Below are 18,280 nucleotides of genomic sequence, written 5' to 3'. Positions count from 1 at the left end.
GGCGTCAAATCGATGTAAAACAAAAAAACTCAAGGACAAACTTATCTGATGCCCCTTCAACACACCAATAGAAGATAAATAAACAATTAAATGGATGTGATCAACCATCTATGTAAATAAATTGAGTTTAAATTTAAATTACCACTTAATATTAATGGAATTAGTTATTATGTATAAAGAGGTTGATATTTGTTAACAAACAGTTGAAACAAGTAGTTTTAATTGCAAAACATATACAATTAAATATACAGTGTCTAAACAACGGTGGTGTTATCAACAGTTCATCAACGACGAGTTGTAAGTTGTAAAATACATAAAAGATGTCCCTCCTTACAAAGACTTACGGTTTACTTATTACCTTAGTTCTTTGCGCTTTTGTGTTGACAGCTGATACGTTTACAGAGTATTTTGGGATGAACATTAAGGATACCTTACATGTTAGATTATTCACAGGTGTGTCGGAAGTGCAATGTTCGTATTCATGCTTCGCAAACGAAGGCTGTTGTGCTTCGGGTTATAACAAAGTTTTGATGGAGTGCAGAATGGACCTATCTTATAACTGTTGTCCTCCAAATGAAACAAATCTACACTGGAATACTCTGTACAGAGATAATTTTCGTACGTATATATGCAAATGAATTAATTATATATAGTATTTTTCGTTTCTTTTTGTTCATAAAGATTATACCGTTGTTTGTTTCTGTTTCAAATGTTTTACACTAGTCTAGTAATTTTGGGGATCTTTGATACGTTAGGAATCATAAATCGGATGCGCCGTGTAGCAAAAGTACCATAGTCTCTTGACATGAGGACACTTCAAATAACAATGAACATATACCCTGTATACATAATATTTCAGTGGCATTCAAGTTTGTTTAACCTTTATCTCAGTCGGTGTATTACAGGACCTACCTATTGTATTCTTTTTTTTTATTCGTTCTAGTAAACAAATTGCCACTGTATTTTAAGCAGGCAACAATCAATCACCTAGTGTGGATAATTTTCTCATTGCAACCCCTATCTCCTTATCTTAATATATGTTTCAGCTCCACCAAAAGATTGCGGTGACATAAAAGGTTTAAGTGGAGTGTACACCATCAACCCTGATAGAGATAGTTGTGGTTTTAGTGTCTACTGTGACATGACTACAGATGGCGGAGGTTGGACAGTAAGTACATTGACCTTTTCAACATGTAAAGAATCATGGGTTATTTCATTCAAAATCAAAATAACGTCACGTCATTGGTAACATTTCAATTGTTTATGACATTTTAACCAATCAAGAGGTTTCGGTTTACACTTTTATATTACCCAGAATGCATTATATTCTAAAACGTCTAATGTGTACATATTCGGTATCTGAGGTTTATAGAAATTGTCACCTTATATTTTTCTATCGACCGTCAGTAAAATCATTACTGAAGTTACAACTTCCATTTGGCTTTGCAGTCAAATCCGATGACATCTGAAGAGAGCATCATGCTATGTTTGTTTTGAAACCTTATCTGCACAACGTCAGGAATACGACAATTGTTTTCTTTTCGATTGACATGTTTCAGCTGTTGATTTTGTCATTTGATTTTTTTTTTTTTTTTTTGGAGCTTTTCGTAATGAATTTTCCTTAGATTGCATTTGATGGAAACAGTTCATGCGTATTAGGAGCAATTTATATGGTTGAAGTTATATTGGCATTTTTACAAATATTGCCAAACAGATCGAATGATCTTTTAATATTTAGTTTTCTATAGTTATTTAAAGTATGTTATATCATAGTGAATAATCATCTATATAGGACAACAAAACATTTGACAATATGTAACGTTTCTTTCAATAATAATAAGTTCATTTAATTGAAAGACCGAATATGACTTCAGAATTTATTGTGAGTCTGTCCTCCGCTGTTCCGATAAAGATAAGTTACTTGATTTATAAATTGCTAGTTGCAAAAAGTTTCAAATATTTAATGCATGTTCAGAACTAAATCAAATGAATAAACATAATAGGTGTGTCTTGTAATATAAGCTGTTTGGGATGATGTCAGAGTATGGAGTAGGTCTGGGAAGAGCAGATTTTTGCCTTACATTTTCCAGTTCATCTGATTAAAGATTTTTAACACTTTTTAAATCTTCTTTAAAGTGTCTACTTTAGTCGATTCAATTAGTATGTTTGAAAGATAAGAACTGATTTAGACATTAAAGGCGTTCAAATTTAAGCTTGAATGTGAAAAATCCCCCAAATATGCAACAGGCCATATACCGACCCAATAGGAGTTGTAATAATTCTTAACGTGCATAGTTTGTGGCACTCTCCTTCTACAGGAGACATCGGATTTAACGTCCCCAAAATTGACCATACATTTAAACGGATGTCCCAGTTTTTAGAGGGTTTTACTACCAGACGGAGTAAGACGATATGGGCATCATAGTCATAATTCTCATTCATCCTTTGGGGTATTTAATTCGCTAGAGGGACCTCATCCAAAAGGTTTATAATGTTCTATGTTTTCTTTGATCGACATTGCAAGTGTAGTCTCCAATTGATAATTCTAAGAAAACCATAGTTATTATTTGATAACTTCTTTATTCTTTATAAATAGTATGTCTATTCTTTAGTGTAGGGCTATATCTTATTCGTGGAATGGTAGATTACTCCATATTCAGTCACTCAACCAAGCCCTCATTTACATGTATCCTTGTTGTCATTTCAGGTATTCCAGAATAGAATAAATGGTAACGTAGACTTTTATAGAATATGGGAGGAGTTTGAATTAGGATTTGGTGACATTGAGACTGAATTCTGGCTAGGTATACAATTATCTGGAAAATGATCTACACACTTTGTCGTACGAATAAACTTTATTTTGTAATTTAAGACATGATATAACATGATAAATTAACGATCAATAATCAACTGAAGAGAGGCCGAAGCTATCAAATAAATATCTGCAGTCAGAAAATTGAAACATGTTAAAACAAAAAACAGGGATACTGCCATAGATAAACTCAACAGTAAAAAAAATAAGTTCAAAGACAAACACAAGAATACCATAACACGTTATTAAGATAATTATATGATAAACAACGTCAGTACAAAGCATCTTGTATTCTTCCGATGAATTGTTTTAGGAAACTTGAGAGGTTCTTTGAATACCCTTGCTTTATGAACTTCAATCTCAAACACTAATGACGCTTTACAAATTCTGAACTGCAGCGTCAAGCACATGAATACCGAATTAGTTTGAAAATGTTTATACGAAATGCAGAAATTGATATATTGCTACAAAGATGGGGAAATTGATAATTTCAAAATCAACCTGTCTCGTTTGTCATATATCCTGGTATATCCGTGTCTGTTGTTTCTTCTGTTTCTATTATCTGGGGAATATATAACAATGGATCCAAATCAGAAAAGTTCTGATTGTTAATTGAAAGAACATCATCAATATATCTGAATGTGAAATTAAATGATCTGGCTTCTTTGGTATATTGTAAAGCTGATTGATTGGGTCAGTTCCACGAAGAGTGTGGTAAAATTACTTTTATTTGCCCCAAAACTTCTCTTTCCATAGTTAAAAAAGATGTCGGGAAAAGTTCTTTTTCAACATCTTTTTCCATTTCAAAGTGTTGGTTCTAGTAATGACAAAGCAATGACAGTAAGGATTGATACAACCGTTTGTTGGTTTAGAGTGTTTTAACTGACAAATGATGTTGCTACTGATTTTAACTTTCCTCCAAGTTTTCAAAAGTCTATGGTACATAATCATGTCAAAATATTGTTTTTGTAACTGTAAGGTTACGCGTTCAATAAAGTTGGCGACATTTGCAAATAATATTCTAGATAATCGTTTAAGGTCTTGACTAAACATGCCATAAAATGCGCGAAATCAACATTTACGTCCAGAACAAAAGTGTGTTTCTCTATGCTCCAGCTTGCTATGATTGAAGATGTTAATAAATCCAACAGATACAGAAAAGGATTCATCATCCATTTGGTCGAAAAGTGATTTTCTAACCGCCCATTAAATAATTGCAAAGTGGAAAGTCTGGTTGGCTTTGACAGATATTTTAATTTGTTCTCACAACTATTCAGAACGTGTAAGTGCAATTGTTTCTATCGAATACAAATGCTCTTTCTGGTAACAGGTAATATTTCCAGCGTTCACACAAGTCACCGTTTGTTTGAAGTATTCTGTATACCGTTGTTTTTGGTATCTTTTTTATGTTTTAGGAAATGCAAAAGTGCATCAACTTACATCCAGCAATGCATACACCCTTAGGGTTGTTTTAGAAGATTTTGATAACGAGACACGTTATGCAGAATACCAATCCTTTGTCATAGGGAGTGCGCCATCTAAATACGCAATAACTGTCAGTGGTTATAGTGGCGACGCAGGTAAATATGCAATATCAATCAGTGATTATAGTGGCGATGCAGGTAAATATGCAATAACTTGCAGTGGTTGTAGTGGCGACCCAGGTGAATACGCAATATATGTCAGTGGTAATTCTAGTTTCAACAATATTTTGTTCAAATAAATTGAATTGGATTGAGCAACAGGCATAGCCTAGGTAACATTGCAATATCTGTCAGAGGTTTTAGGGGCGACGCCGGTAAATATGCAATGTCTGACAGAGGTAATAGTGGCGACGTAAGTAAAAATGCATTATGTGTCAGTGGTTGAAGTGGCGACGTTGGCAAAATGCAATATATTTCAGTGGATATAGTGGGTACGCAGGTTAATACCAATATATGTCAGTGGGTAAAGTGGCGACGCAGGTAAACATACAATATCTGTCAGTGGTTATGGTAGCGACGCAGGTAAATACTAAATATCTGTCAGTGGTTATAGTGGCGACGCAGGTAAATACTAAATATCTGTCAGTGGTTATAGTGGCGACGCAGGTAAATACGAAATATCTGTCAGTGGTTATAGTGGCGACGCAGGTAAATACTAAATATCTGTCAGTGGTTATAGTGGCGACGCAGGTAAATACTTAATATCTGTCAGTGGTTATAGTGGCGATGCAGGTAAATACTAAATATCTGTCAGTGGTTATAGTGGCGACGCAGGTAAATACTTAATATCTGTCAGTGGTTATAGTGGCGACGCAGGTAAATACCAAATATCTGTCAGTGGTTATAGCGGCGACGCAGGTAAATACTAAATATCTGTCAGTGGTTATAGTGGCGACGCAGTTAAATACTTAATATCTGTCAGTGGTTATAGTGGCGACGCAGGTAAATACTAAATATCTGTCAGTGGTTATAATGGTGACGCAGATAAACATGCAATATATGTCAGTGGTTATAGCGGCGACGCAGGTAAATATGCAACAACTTGCAATGGTTATAGTGGTGACTCAGGTTAATATGCAATAACTGTCAGTGGTGACAGTGGCGACGCATGTAAATATGCAATATATATTAGTGGTTATAGCGGCGACGCGGGTAAATATACAATATATGTCAGTGGTAATAGTGGCGACACAGGTAAATACGAAATATCTGTCAGCGGTTATAGTGGCGACACAGGTAAATACGAAATATCTGTCAGTGGTTATAGTTGCGACGCAGGTAAATATGTAATATCCGTGGTCTCTAAAAATAGGTTTCACTGAATACCATTGTAATTGACAATATGTTTTAATCTTGTTTATAGGAGACAGTCTTTCTTACTCAAATGGTATGAAATTTACAACTTCTGATCAGAAAAACAACCCCTACACTGGGTACGGAAACTGTGCTACATATTTCCATGGTGCTTGGTGGCATAAGACTTGTCACCATAGCAATCTGAATGGCGGATATTTGGCAGGAGATCACGCATCGTTCGCAGATGGAATGAATTGGTACACATGGCGGGGTTTGCAATACTCTTACAAGTCGACCAGAATGATGATACGAAGACAGTAGGCCGTATATTTAAAGACTTTTATGCTGGTTGAAAAGCGAACAACAATCGTTAATGATGAGATTGATTTAAAAAAAAAAACTTTTAATCATAATGAAGCAGTACAATTGAACATTCAGATAATTAGTATGATTTTACAATTATTATTTAATCAAATATAACGTCCTTACTTTGCTTTGTAAAAAAAAACAATGCTATAATTGCCTTGAAATATGTTTGACACATGCGCACGTTCTTTCTGTTTTCATACCGTTTATTAATTTTTTTTTCCGAATCCAATATATCCATTTTAGCTGCTTACATATAATTTTATATAAAATGTTGTTCAAACAATAAAAACATATTCTACTATTTGTTTTTAAATTAATCAAATATGAAAGGTGCATACTTCATCGGGAGTAGTATCAGCAAAACATTGTTCAAAGTAATTTTTGCACGCTTCGGCCCAAAACAAATATCGTACTTGTCTCATTAGTATAGAATTAATTTGTTCATGTCATACGTTAAACTCATTTAAACGTTGGTAGGCATTTTATTCGACCATAGTTAAAATACCACGCTGGTTAACGGTATAAAATATCGGCAACAAAATTGTCTTTCCATGAATTAATTATCATTATATGAAGCACGTTTCTTAATTAAATAAAATTAGAACATGCAAATGATAATTGATATAATCATAAATATATTCGTTATAAATTCCAAGGCTTACAATTGTTTAAAAACAATGTTTCAAAACGTGCGATTCGTAGGCAAGACTTGTCGATGACGCTCTTATAAAAAAACATTAAAAAGGTGAAACAAAATACGATGTTGAAGAACATTTTTGATCCCAGCGTTTGTATAATTAGAGTTGCCGATATAAAAAAAAGTCCGATAAACTGGTTAAAAAATTCAAATAGATTTTATGGTCGTAAAAAAATCAAAAAAATTATTATGAAACTTCATTATGTAGATTACGTGCACTCCAAGTGCTTTTTCGGGTTTATTTTCATCGGGAACGTTCGAACACGGACATTTGAAAGCCATGGATGTAAGAATACTTGCATACATATGTAGCTACATAAATGAAAAGGACATTCAACTGGAGGCTCTAGTTAGCCTATATCGATCACCATGTTAATTTTCATCAATGGACACTTTTTTTTATTGGTGGAGGAAGTCGGAGTGCACGGATTATACGTCTATTGATACGTAGATCACAAATTCAATCAACTATAACTTGGAATAAAGATTGCTTTTCTAAATATCAATTAAAATGCATCCGAAATTTATTTATACAAAGCTATATGAAAACTACAAGAACATGATTATATCCCTTTCTGAATATTATTATTCTCAACGTTTCTCAATCAAAGAATGAAATAAGAGAACGTTTTCAAAAGAACATTTGTTCCTTGATAACCCATTTTTTTTATTATTAAAAATGTAAAAAAAATAACTGAACATAATCGTAATACATGATTACAATTCAATAGACATACCCTAAATATGGAAATGGCAGACAATTTCACAGCAAAATATCATCCTCTAGTAGGAAAAACACATATATCTATCTGTGTACAATACTGTCGTACCAGTACCTTTATTAATTAAAATATAAAATATATCTTTCATAGTATAAATATTTCTCACTAATGCCTCCTATCAAATTACACAATATACTTCAAATTCAAATTATTACCAAATTTTGAAATCATATTTGCATTTGAAAAACTTTAGATATATTATAAATTTATTTACATGTAAATATCATATATTTTTTCTTTTGGTATTTTTACAATTTTATATAAAACAGTCATATTCAAAATCGTTATAAATATTTACAAATTACAATTCCAATCTTCACTTTTTTGTTGTTCACAACTTTACCGGTCGAGAAGTTACAAATAAGAGAAAAAAACATAAAATGTAGTGAACATGTTTTGCCTGTACACTAATTACTAGAATGAAGTAAATAATATTTGAAATACCCTTAAATAATATTAAGACAAAAAATTAGTAAACTGTATCATCTGACGAACTAAATTATAATCCTGGTACCTTTGATAAATATGATTTGATAACAAAATATAAATGCTAATATAATTTTTTTTATTCTTTTAAAAAAAAAAATTAATTTAAAATTTCAATGTATTTACTGAACTATATACAAGGAGAGATAACTCTATACAAAGAGAGATAACTCAAAAATATTTAAGGTAATTTTTGACATGTTACACTAATAAATAGAAAATAGATGAAGGAGAAGGAGAAGTCGGAGTTAGAAAGGTATGTATTCTTAAAATTGATTACATTTTCATTTTTTTTTAATCTAACATCAGTTACACCTTGGTTTGAAAGTTATTCACTAATTTCTTAACGATAAGATCACCTTAATTATTGACTTCTGACCGAATGGTCCATTTACAACTGTTCAAACTATTGTGAGAAGAGGCAGACATATGAAAGTCTGTAAAAGTTATCATTGTCAGCAAATTTTTTGATTAACTGTTGTTGGAATTTTCAACCTTCAAATGTACTGATCTTATTTTTGAAACTTTGTGCCAGCAATACTTTTAAGTTGTATGTGAATCACAAAGGCAGATTTCTTTAAATAGGTTTTCATCTGTTTGTTTAATAACAAAAAATCATGGCCAACTGTCATTTTGTCAACAGGGCACTGAGTCATCACATTTTTTTCTTTTTTTTTATGTACTAAAGGTGACTAAGAAGGTTGGTTTTACAAATGAAAATAAAGGTTCGTAATTCTTGTCACCCCACCTCTGAATGCCTACTAATAGCTTGACATGACCAGCCAATTGGTCGGACTGGGTCCATCCGATCTCCCGTTTGGGTGATATCGGAGCCAAAGCAGCTTATTGAACTATAATCTAATCCGTCCTGATATGTTCTGAACTAAATTACTCGGATTACAACCCTCTTCTGCTAGGATATCGGCAACCACTTGAAGAGACATCGCTATCCGGTTCAATGGTAATCCAGAAACTCGTTTCCGTTGACTTGTTTTGGAATTCCAGACACATTTTCTTGGCGTGAGTACATTTACAGTCTGCATATAAGTTAAAAGAAAGGAGGCTAAGGAGCAAGCAATACAGTGTGCTGTTGTGAATTTCTCCCCCGCAATTGTTTTTTGAAGAAATATATTTTTAATGTCTGATATCTAAAATGATAAAAAAAATATCACCCCCCCCCCCCCCCCCCCCCCAAAAAAAACTTTTTCTAACCACCTTTTCCCCCAAAAAAATCTTTAACTCAAATAACAGTCTTTTGATACCAAAGATTACCCATTTAAATGTATCAAAAATGTCTTAAAATAGAAAATGACATACATAATCATGGCTAAAATTAATATTTCTTAAGGTAGATAGGGTGTCTTCCTACATCTTAAATTTGGAAATACAAGAAATCAAAGTTTAGATCTTTAATAAAATGTGCAAATATTAAGAGTAGTAGATAATTCAGGTGTCAGAACTTTCATTTCAATATAGACAATGACATGTTTTATCATATTTATGGTTGTATTTAAAAAAAAAAAAGAGAACTTTTGTTATATTAAATTTTTTCCAACTTTGACACTTAAACATTTTTACTGATATTGATCGATATTGAACTGAAAATATTTCAATTCTATTTACCGTTATTGTTTTGATAATCATTTCAATGCAACTTATGTGTGAGCAGAGTGTGTGTATTATTTTGTAAAGGTCACTGTATATTTCTCGGCTTGAGGTCAATTCGTTTACCTTGTAGCTATTTAGCCGCAGGTGTGAGTTCAAGCGTACACAGGTATAAATGTTGTTATTTGGAAAGGATAAACAGAAAGGATTAGAAAGAGTATATGCTGCCATGATGTTAATACACTAAGATTTAATACACGATGAGAATAAAGATACAATAATTAAATTGTGTAAATTAATTGAAAATAAAATCTGATTCGTTATTCCGAAAGTGTATAAAAATAAAAGGAAACAATTTTTAATTACTTTCTTAGCGGCAATTGGCGTAAAGATTCAAATATGAAGCAAAAAATAGTAGTTTTAATCTTTAATAAAAACTAAATGCAATATAACCCAATTTGATATACCATTGTACATCTGTTTGATATCATTGACTTTACCGGAATTTCTTAACTTGTATTCAAATCTGGCTGTGTTTAAATGCTAATAAAACTATTGCAATTTTAAAGTTTTTAATTGACAAAAAAATTCAACATACAACATGCATGATTTTTTTTTAGTTTCTTTTTAACATTTTATTCTTACATAATTAAATTCATTTGACAATCATTTACACGAACTTTTTGTGAAAAGAATACCAATTATCTAAGCTAAGGCATTATTTCTTTTGAGGATTTTTGAGGATTTTTTTAAAAATTCTATGATAATATTTGTGCAATGTTGAACATGATAGCCGTCATTAATCCAAATAAGTAATACAGTAGTTGTAATAACAGTTATATTTTTGTCATAACTGATATTGACGAATTTATAATAGTTCGTTCATACATCGTTGTTCATGAAACAATCATTATTAGTATATATGTAAGTTTCCTGACGTGTAAGAGCCATTGAGGATGAGCTCCAGAGAAATCAGACTAGTGGCGTTTCGTTCGTTTGTTTGTTGGGAAAGGAGAGGAAATGCAACCGCTTGTACAGAGAAACGACAGAATTACCAAACAAGCATTTATAGTCAACACAATCAGAAAGAGTTCCCATCGTTAGAAGGGGAATATGAAGGCTTCCAAGAATGAACAAGTGACATGTCTAACTCTGAACAGTTAGAAAACAGACTATCGACATCGACCGCTTGTTCTTGATATTTGAAACTGTATGCATATATATACGTATACGTTTATGATATAGTGATGAGTTCTTGCGTCTGACAAAAACTAAATTCCTTCATGGTTATATCTTGCCATACGTTTATATTGGTTTGTAAGGTGGTTACTCAAAATCGGTATTTGAAAATCCTGTTTGTGAGATGTAGATTCATTTCAATACAGAAATTTCGTCTATATATTTCACAAGTGTATAACACGGAGAAGCTCTGAAGGTTCATTACTCCCATTTTGTTTGGGTGTGAACCATCGATGTTTACAGCAATATCAAAGAATAAGGTGATGATGGTAGAAAGAACTATGGGCGTCATGTGGCAAATATTACATGCATATCGGACAATGAGTTGTCAATCTGTATGAAAAGATTTCCAATACAACCATATTATTGAGAAGGAATGTTTACATGCTATACTCTCGTACTAGTATTACAGGGTTCTTGTGGTGTTCACCTTAGACACACATCGTTTTAACGATGTTTAAATCAAAGCGCGAAAGCGCTGTAAAGGCAGTTAATTACAGGTTGTGTGTATTTCTAGTCCAGTTATATCATTATCTTCCATAGAACAGAGGTGGTTTGTAGAATTTAAGATTTAGAGTTCTTTTGTACCTAGTTCACCTATATCTATAGTCTACTGTTTACAGTATATTTTTTGTGCCTCGCCATGAAATGCATTTTTAGCCATGGCCTTGTCAGTTTGCTTTAAATTTATGAGTTTGACTGTCCCTTTGGTGTCTTTCGTCCCTCTTCTTTAGACATAAAAGAACTTTTCCTTTTCAATATAAATAGACTATTTTTAATTATTGATTGTATACGCATATTCTATGACTCCCATAAAAAATAGTTCACAAAGATTGACTAGTCTCTGTACTGTGTGTATAGCAAGAACATCAAGTAAAATGTAACATAATGGTAAATGTACATAGTAACATGTCAACTTTTTTGATGACCATACCTGCAAACTGTCAGTATTTGCAGAGTATTTCCCCCATCGAGCTCCAGGCTCCCAAATGGAAATTTTGTAAGAGCAATTTTGTCGACTATTTAAAGAAAACAATTAATTCAACAATGGGTATAAGCGTGTTAATGCAAGAAGAAGCTAAAAAACACATTAGAATATATTTGAAGGGAATCCATGACAATCGCCCCATTAGCAAATAGCCCCACTTTTTCACTAACTCGCCCCACTTTAAAAAAAAACTGCCCCAACCTGGATTACCAAATCGCCCACTTGTGAACTGTGATAAATCCTGTTAATATTACTCCTGCCAACTCGCCCCACCTAATAGAAAACGATAATATTTAGATAAATATATTATTAACCAGGAAGAATTAAGTAATGCCAACTCGCCCCACTTATGTAAAAAGATGTTATACCGTTTTATATAAGTTAAATTCTGTTAATATTACTCCTGCCAATTGGTCCCACCTAATGGAAATCGGTGAAATCTAGATAAATATATTATTAACCAGGATGAATTTAGTAATGCCAACTCGCCCCACGTATGGAAAAAGATGTTATCCCATTGAATATAAGTTCAATTCCTTATATTGCCTTATGATACAATTAACAAGTTTCTTTTCAATTGTTATGCATATAACTAAGCTTCAAAACTTACATTTATTCTTCAACAATCAGTTTTTTTTAGAATTATAATTTCAGTATATATCAATAATAGTAATTAAATTAATTTTCGGTTTGTTTGTATTCTAATACTGTGTAGATTAGTTTTCATTAAAGTGGTGCGAGTTTTTATTTTTAATTATTTATATATGTATTAATCTAAAAATTACCGTTTTTTATAAGTAGGGCGAGTTGGCAGGAGTAATATTAAACAGGGTTCTCGCTAAGGCAAGTCCTTGAGTCCTGGACGCATCAAAATCTGTCTGGACTCACCATTTTCAAAAATACATCAATATTGAAATATTTTGTATAAACTGAACACAGTTACCATGACTCACCGTGGCCAAAAATGACGAGTCCCTGGACTCGCCTTCAAAAATCCTTAGCGAGAACCCTGATTTAACATGATTTAACCAATTTCACATGTGGGGCGAGTTGGCAGGAGTAATATTTAACATGATTTAACCAATTTCACATGTCGGGCGATTTGATAAATCAGCTGTGGTGTTTTTTTAAAAAGTGGGGCGATTAGCCAGTGGGGCGACTTGTCCTGCTTCCATTTGAAGGCCCCCTTGAAGGTTTTGTATGACTATATGAACCATCTTTCATTATTAGTATATATGTAAGTTTCCTGACGTGTAAGAGCCATTGAGGATGAGCTCCAGAGAAATCAGACTAGTGGCGTTTCGTTCGTTTGTTTGTTGGGAAAGGAGAGGAAATGCAACCGCTTGTACAGAGAAACGACAGAATTACCAAACAAGCATTTATAGTCAACACAATCAGAAAGAGTTCCCATCGTTAGACGGGGAATATGAAGGCTTCCAAGAATGAACAAGTGACATGTCTAACTCTGAACAGTTAGAAAACAGACTATCGACATCGACCGCTTGTTCTTGATATTTGAAACTGTATGCATATATATACGTATACGTTTATGATATAGTGATGAGTTCTTGCGTCTGACAAAAACTAAATTCCTTCATGGTTATATCTTGCCATACGTTTATATTGGTTTGTAAGGTGGTTACTCAAAATCGGTATTTGAAAATCCTGTTTGTGAGATGTAGATTCATTTCAATACAGAAATTTCGTCTATATATTTCACAAGTGTATAACACGGAGAAGCTCTGAAGGTTCATTACTCCCATTTTGTTTGGGTGTGAACCATCGATGTTTACAGCAATATCAAAGAATAAGGTGATGATGGTAGAAAGAACTATGGGCGTCATGTGGCAAATATTACATGCATATCGGACAATGAGTTGTCAATCTGTATGAAAAGATTTCCAATACAACCATATTATTGAGAAGGAATGTTTACATGCTATACTCTCGTACTAGTATTACAGGGTTCTTGTGGTGTTCACCTTAGACACACATCGTTTTAACGATGTTTAAATCAAAGCGCGAAAGCGCTGTAAAGGCAGTTAATTACAGGTTGTGTGTATTTCTAGTCCAGTTATATCATTATCTTCCATAGAACAGAGGTGGTTTGTAGAATTTAAGATTTAGAGTTCTTTTGTACCTAGTTCACCTATATCTATAGTCTACTGTTTACAGTATATTTTTTGTGCCTCGCCATGAAATGCATTTTTAGCCATGGCCTTGTCAGTTTGCTTTAAATTTATGAGTTTGACTGTCCCTTTGGTGTCTTTCGTCCCTCTTCTTTAGACATAAAAGAACTTTTCCTTTTCAATATAAATAGACTATTTTTAATTATTGATTGTATACGCATATTCTATGACTCCCATAAAAAATAGTTCACAAAGATTGACTAGTCTCTGTACTGTGTGTATATCAAGAACATCAAGTAAAATGTAACATAATGGTAAATGTACATAGTAACATGTCAACTTTTTTGATGACCATACCTGCCAACTGTCAGTATTTGCAGAGTATTTCCCCCATCGAGCTCCAGGCTCCCAAATGGAAATTTTGTAAGAGCAATTTTGTCGACTATTTAAAGAAAACAATTAATTCAACAATGGGTATAAGCGTGTTAATGCAAGAAGAAGCTAAAAAACACATTAGAATATATTTGAAGGGAATCCATGACAATCGCCCCATTAGCAAATAGCCCCACTTTTTCACTAACTCGCCCCACTTTAAAAAAAAACTGCCCCAACCTGGATTACCAAATCGCCCCACTTGTGAACTGTGATAAATCCTGTTAATATTACTCCTGCCAACTCGCCCCACCTAATAGAAAACGATAATATTTAGATAAATATATTATTAACCAGGAAGAATTTAGTAATGCCAACTCGCCCCACTTATGTAAAAAGATGTTATACCGTTTTATATAAGTTAAATTCTGTTAATATTACTCCTGCCAATTGGTCCCACCTAATGGAAATCGGTGAAATCTAGATAAATATATTATTAACCAGGATGAATTTAGTAATGCCAACTCGCCCCACGTATGGAAAAAGATGTTATCCCATTGAATATAAGTTCAATTCCTTATATTGCCTTATGATACAATTAACAAATTTCTTTTCAATTGTTATGCATATAACTAAGCTTCAAAACTTACATTTATTCTTCAACAATCAGTTTTTTTTAGAATTATAATTTCAGTATATATCAATAATAGTAATTAAATTAATTTTCGGTTTGTTTGTATTCTAATACTGTGTAGATTAGTTTTCATTAAAGTGGTGTGAGTTTTTATTTTTAATTATTTATATATATATTAATCTAAAAATTACCGTTTTTTTATAAGTAGGGCGAGTTGGCAGGAGTAATATTAAACAGGGTTCTCGCTAAGGCAAGTCCATGAGTCCTGGACGCATCAAAATCTGTCTGGACTCACCATTTTCAAAAATACATCAATATTGAAATATTTTGTATAAACTGAACACAGTTACCATGACTCACCGTGGCCAAAAATGACGAGTCCCTGGACTCGCCTTCAAAAATCCTTAGCGAGAACCCTGATTTAACATGATTTAACCAATTTCACATGTGGGGCGAGTTGGCAGGAGTAATATTTAACATGATTTAACCAATTTCACATGTCGGGCGATTTGATAAATCAGTTTGTGGTGTTTTTTTAAAAAGTGGGGCGATTAGCCAGTGGGGCGACTTGTCCTGCTTCCATTTGAAGGCCCCCTTGAAGGTTTTGTATGACTATATGAACCATCTTTCACGTAAAACCCCATGTGCATTTTGAAAAGTTGGCAGATATGTTTCTAACTCCAGGCAAAATCTACCGGTATGAATGAAAAAGAAGTTTTCAATTAAGGCTCTGTGGCCATAACAGCTGTCTCATTAGCATTTCAATCACTTCCCATATTTGCAATTAAAACAATAAAAGAAAATTATTCAACGCAAAAACAAAACTTACTTGTAAATATGAAATTCTCTTTACGGTATTAGTTTTTCTCATTGTTTGAGATTGTACAGTAGTACCTGTAACTGCTTATACCTATTTCTTATTCACTTTTGCTTGATAAACTCACTAAATATCATATACATTGTACCATATGTATTTTTATATGCATTCCAATAACATGAACAATTGTAATTCAATTCTATATACCAAAGCAAAATGAACTGCACCACTTTCATTCACTAGTATGCATCTTTTGGCGAAATACAAGTTCTTAGATGACACAATTAATATAATATATATTTATTGATAAAAAAATTAAATTTAGTATACAACTCTTTAACAGGTATAAAAAAAAAGCACAGCTGTGTCATAAATTGTGAAATCTGGGCTGAAAACATAGACATTGATGGTATTTGAGTAATTCCATATGTGAAGCTCAACATTAGCTCGTCATTTGGTGGTGGACAGTTATAGTTCCTTTCTGCAGGCTAGGATGAATGACTTTTCAGGAAAACCAATTTCACAAATCAAAACTTTCCTCTAGATTTCTCCTACAATAATCATCCAGTTTAGTTCTTTTGTTTTAATTGGACACCATCCTGATTTTTTATTTTGCAAACCATTAAGTCTCTTGCTTGCAAATGGTGCATGAAAATAAGATGGGTATGGCAGTAGACAAGTCTCTTTAAAGTGGGTTTGTGCCCTGAAAAAAAGTTTTATAAGTTTAATTGAAACTTGTGCAACACATATACCTAAATAACTATATAACATAGAAGAGAGCATCATTCGTGTCAATGTTTTGTTCCTGTTTACATTGTCATTGATATTTTTTCAGAAAGCCTGAGGCATAGCTCATGAATTCCTGTCATTAGACATTACATCCTAAATTAACATAATTACTGCTAGAATAATTATCTGTATGATATACGTACACTATCATTGTACAGCCCAAGTCTTCAGTATATATAATTGTTGCATTCATTCACTCCTGTGTTCAGTCGTTCAAAAATATTTAAACATCAACAAATGAACTTTAATAAGGACAAGAAAACACTAGAAAAGATACGTACGCAGCAGTTAGTAATCATCAAAAATCTGATGGATAACTGGATACCATAAGAAGAAGTACATACAACCCGTGTTTAAGTGTATTTGAAAGAGAAATAAATCTGGTTAAACGATGTAAAAAGGAGAAATATATCTGGTTAAACGATGTATAAAGGAGGAAAAAATTGTAGATATTGCATTACGATGCGTTCTACCTAATAGCACGTGGATATGTTTACATATTTAGACTTGACCCAGTATGACCCGTACCTTGTAGGCCACCGCCGTCCTTTAACTGTTTAAACACTTGACTACAGTCGTGTATAAGCTAGACAATAAAAAGCTTAAGCCTGTACTATTTGTGTGAAGAAAATGTGTTTGTTCTGTACATTTAAATTGTTTTACCTGATAACAAGGACGTATATCTATCCGTTTCCTTCTCAATTCACTTTGACAAATTCTTCGAGCTTCTTCAAAACATACGTATTACTGCGCCCGGAAGTGAAAAAAATATGAGAAATCCTCGTAAAATAATGCTATTTTCAATTTTGTGGAATCCATTTTGTTATATTATTATACAAAGATAAAAAAAAAGTTACGATTAATTACGAATTTGCATATCATTATACGGAACGTTTATGGACTATTTTTTAAGTCGGTCATTTTGGCGTGAAATCATGTACACATACACACGTAGATTGGCTGGTACCCGATTGTAATGTTACACATCAAATATATCAAATAGCTAATACCCGGAACGTAGTACAGGGAACCGGGATAATAAGTAGACAACATACATAACTAATACCGAAATTGAAAACGCTTTACGGTTTCTCGTTCATAAACCGAATTCCGCTTTGAATTATAGAAGATGCAATATTAATCATGTTCAGTCGACTTTTCATTGTTATATCAACGTCTGAACTAATTAAAGAATCTTTATATGTCAGATAACACTTGAAATTGACCCGACCTCTTTCCTCACGGAATATACAAATAATGATAGTTTGTAGTCAGGTTGACTGCTGATAATGCAAAATACACACTAATAGCAAGTTCTACAAAACGAACAATACACACTGATCGTTTTTTTAGTCCCCAATGTAAATGAATGAAACAAAAACTATATCATACCATAAAAAGAAGAGGAGAAATTCGAACATTTCTGGATCTATTTCTGGCCAAAAGACCCCCAGCAAAGATTGAGTATGAAAAGATGAACCTCATGACTTAAAAGTCAGGCCTTAAAGCACTGCCTTTAAAAAAGACAGAACCAATTTAATGTCATATTTCCCTATTTTTTAAATATAACTAAAATTCTTTTATCTGACAAGAATACCCCTATTTAGCGAACAAGTAATTTATTCTTTTTTCTGTTATTGAATACCAAGAAAGAAAATAAATCCCGAAATTAATTTGAAACTTTGATACTCAAAAGTTTCCCAGCAAAATATTCACATCCCCTGGGGATAATTAGTGTTCGTCCAGTGGCATATATAACAATTGTGATAACGAATTCCTTC

At 32.9% G+C, this 18,280-nt stretch overlaps 1 protein-coding gene across 1 annotated transcript; it reads left to right on the top strand.

Annotated features, from left to right (window-relative positions):
* The first annotated feature begins 291 nt into the window (after window positions 1-291).
* LOC134718256 (fibrinogen C domain-containing protein 1-B-like) lies at window positions 292-5,913 on the top strand. The gene is made up of 5 exons (XM_063580750.1): window positions 292-618; window positions 1,047-1,168; window positions 2,708-2,804; window positions 4,228-4,434; window positions 5,660-5,913. Exons 1-5 carry the CDS (start codon window positions 321-323, stop codon window positions 5,911-5,913), a joined length of 978 nt encoding a protein of 325 aa, XP_063436820.1. The 5' UTR covers window positions 292-320.
* The last annotated feature ends 12,367 nt before the right edge of the window (window positions 5,914-18,280 follow it).

Source organism: Mytilus trossulus, chromosome 5 (genome assembly GCF_036588685.1).
Source record: "Mytilus trossulus isolate FHL-02 chromosome 5, PNRI_Mtr1.1.1.hap1, whole genome shotgun sequence".
Lineage (NCBI taxonomy): Eukaryota > Metazoa > Mollusca > Bivalvia > Mytilida > Mytilidae > Mytilus > Mytilus trossulus.
This window is presented reverse-complemented; position numbering and strand designations above follow the sequence as displayed.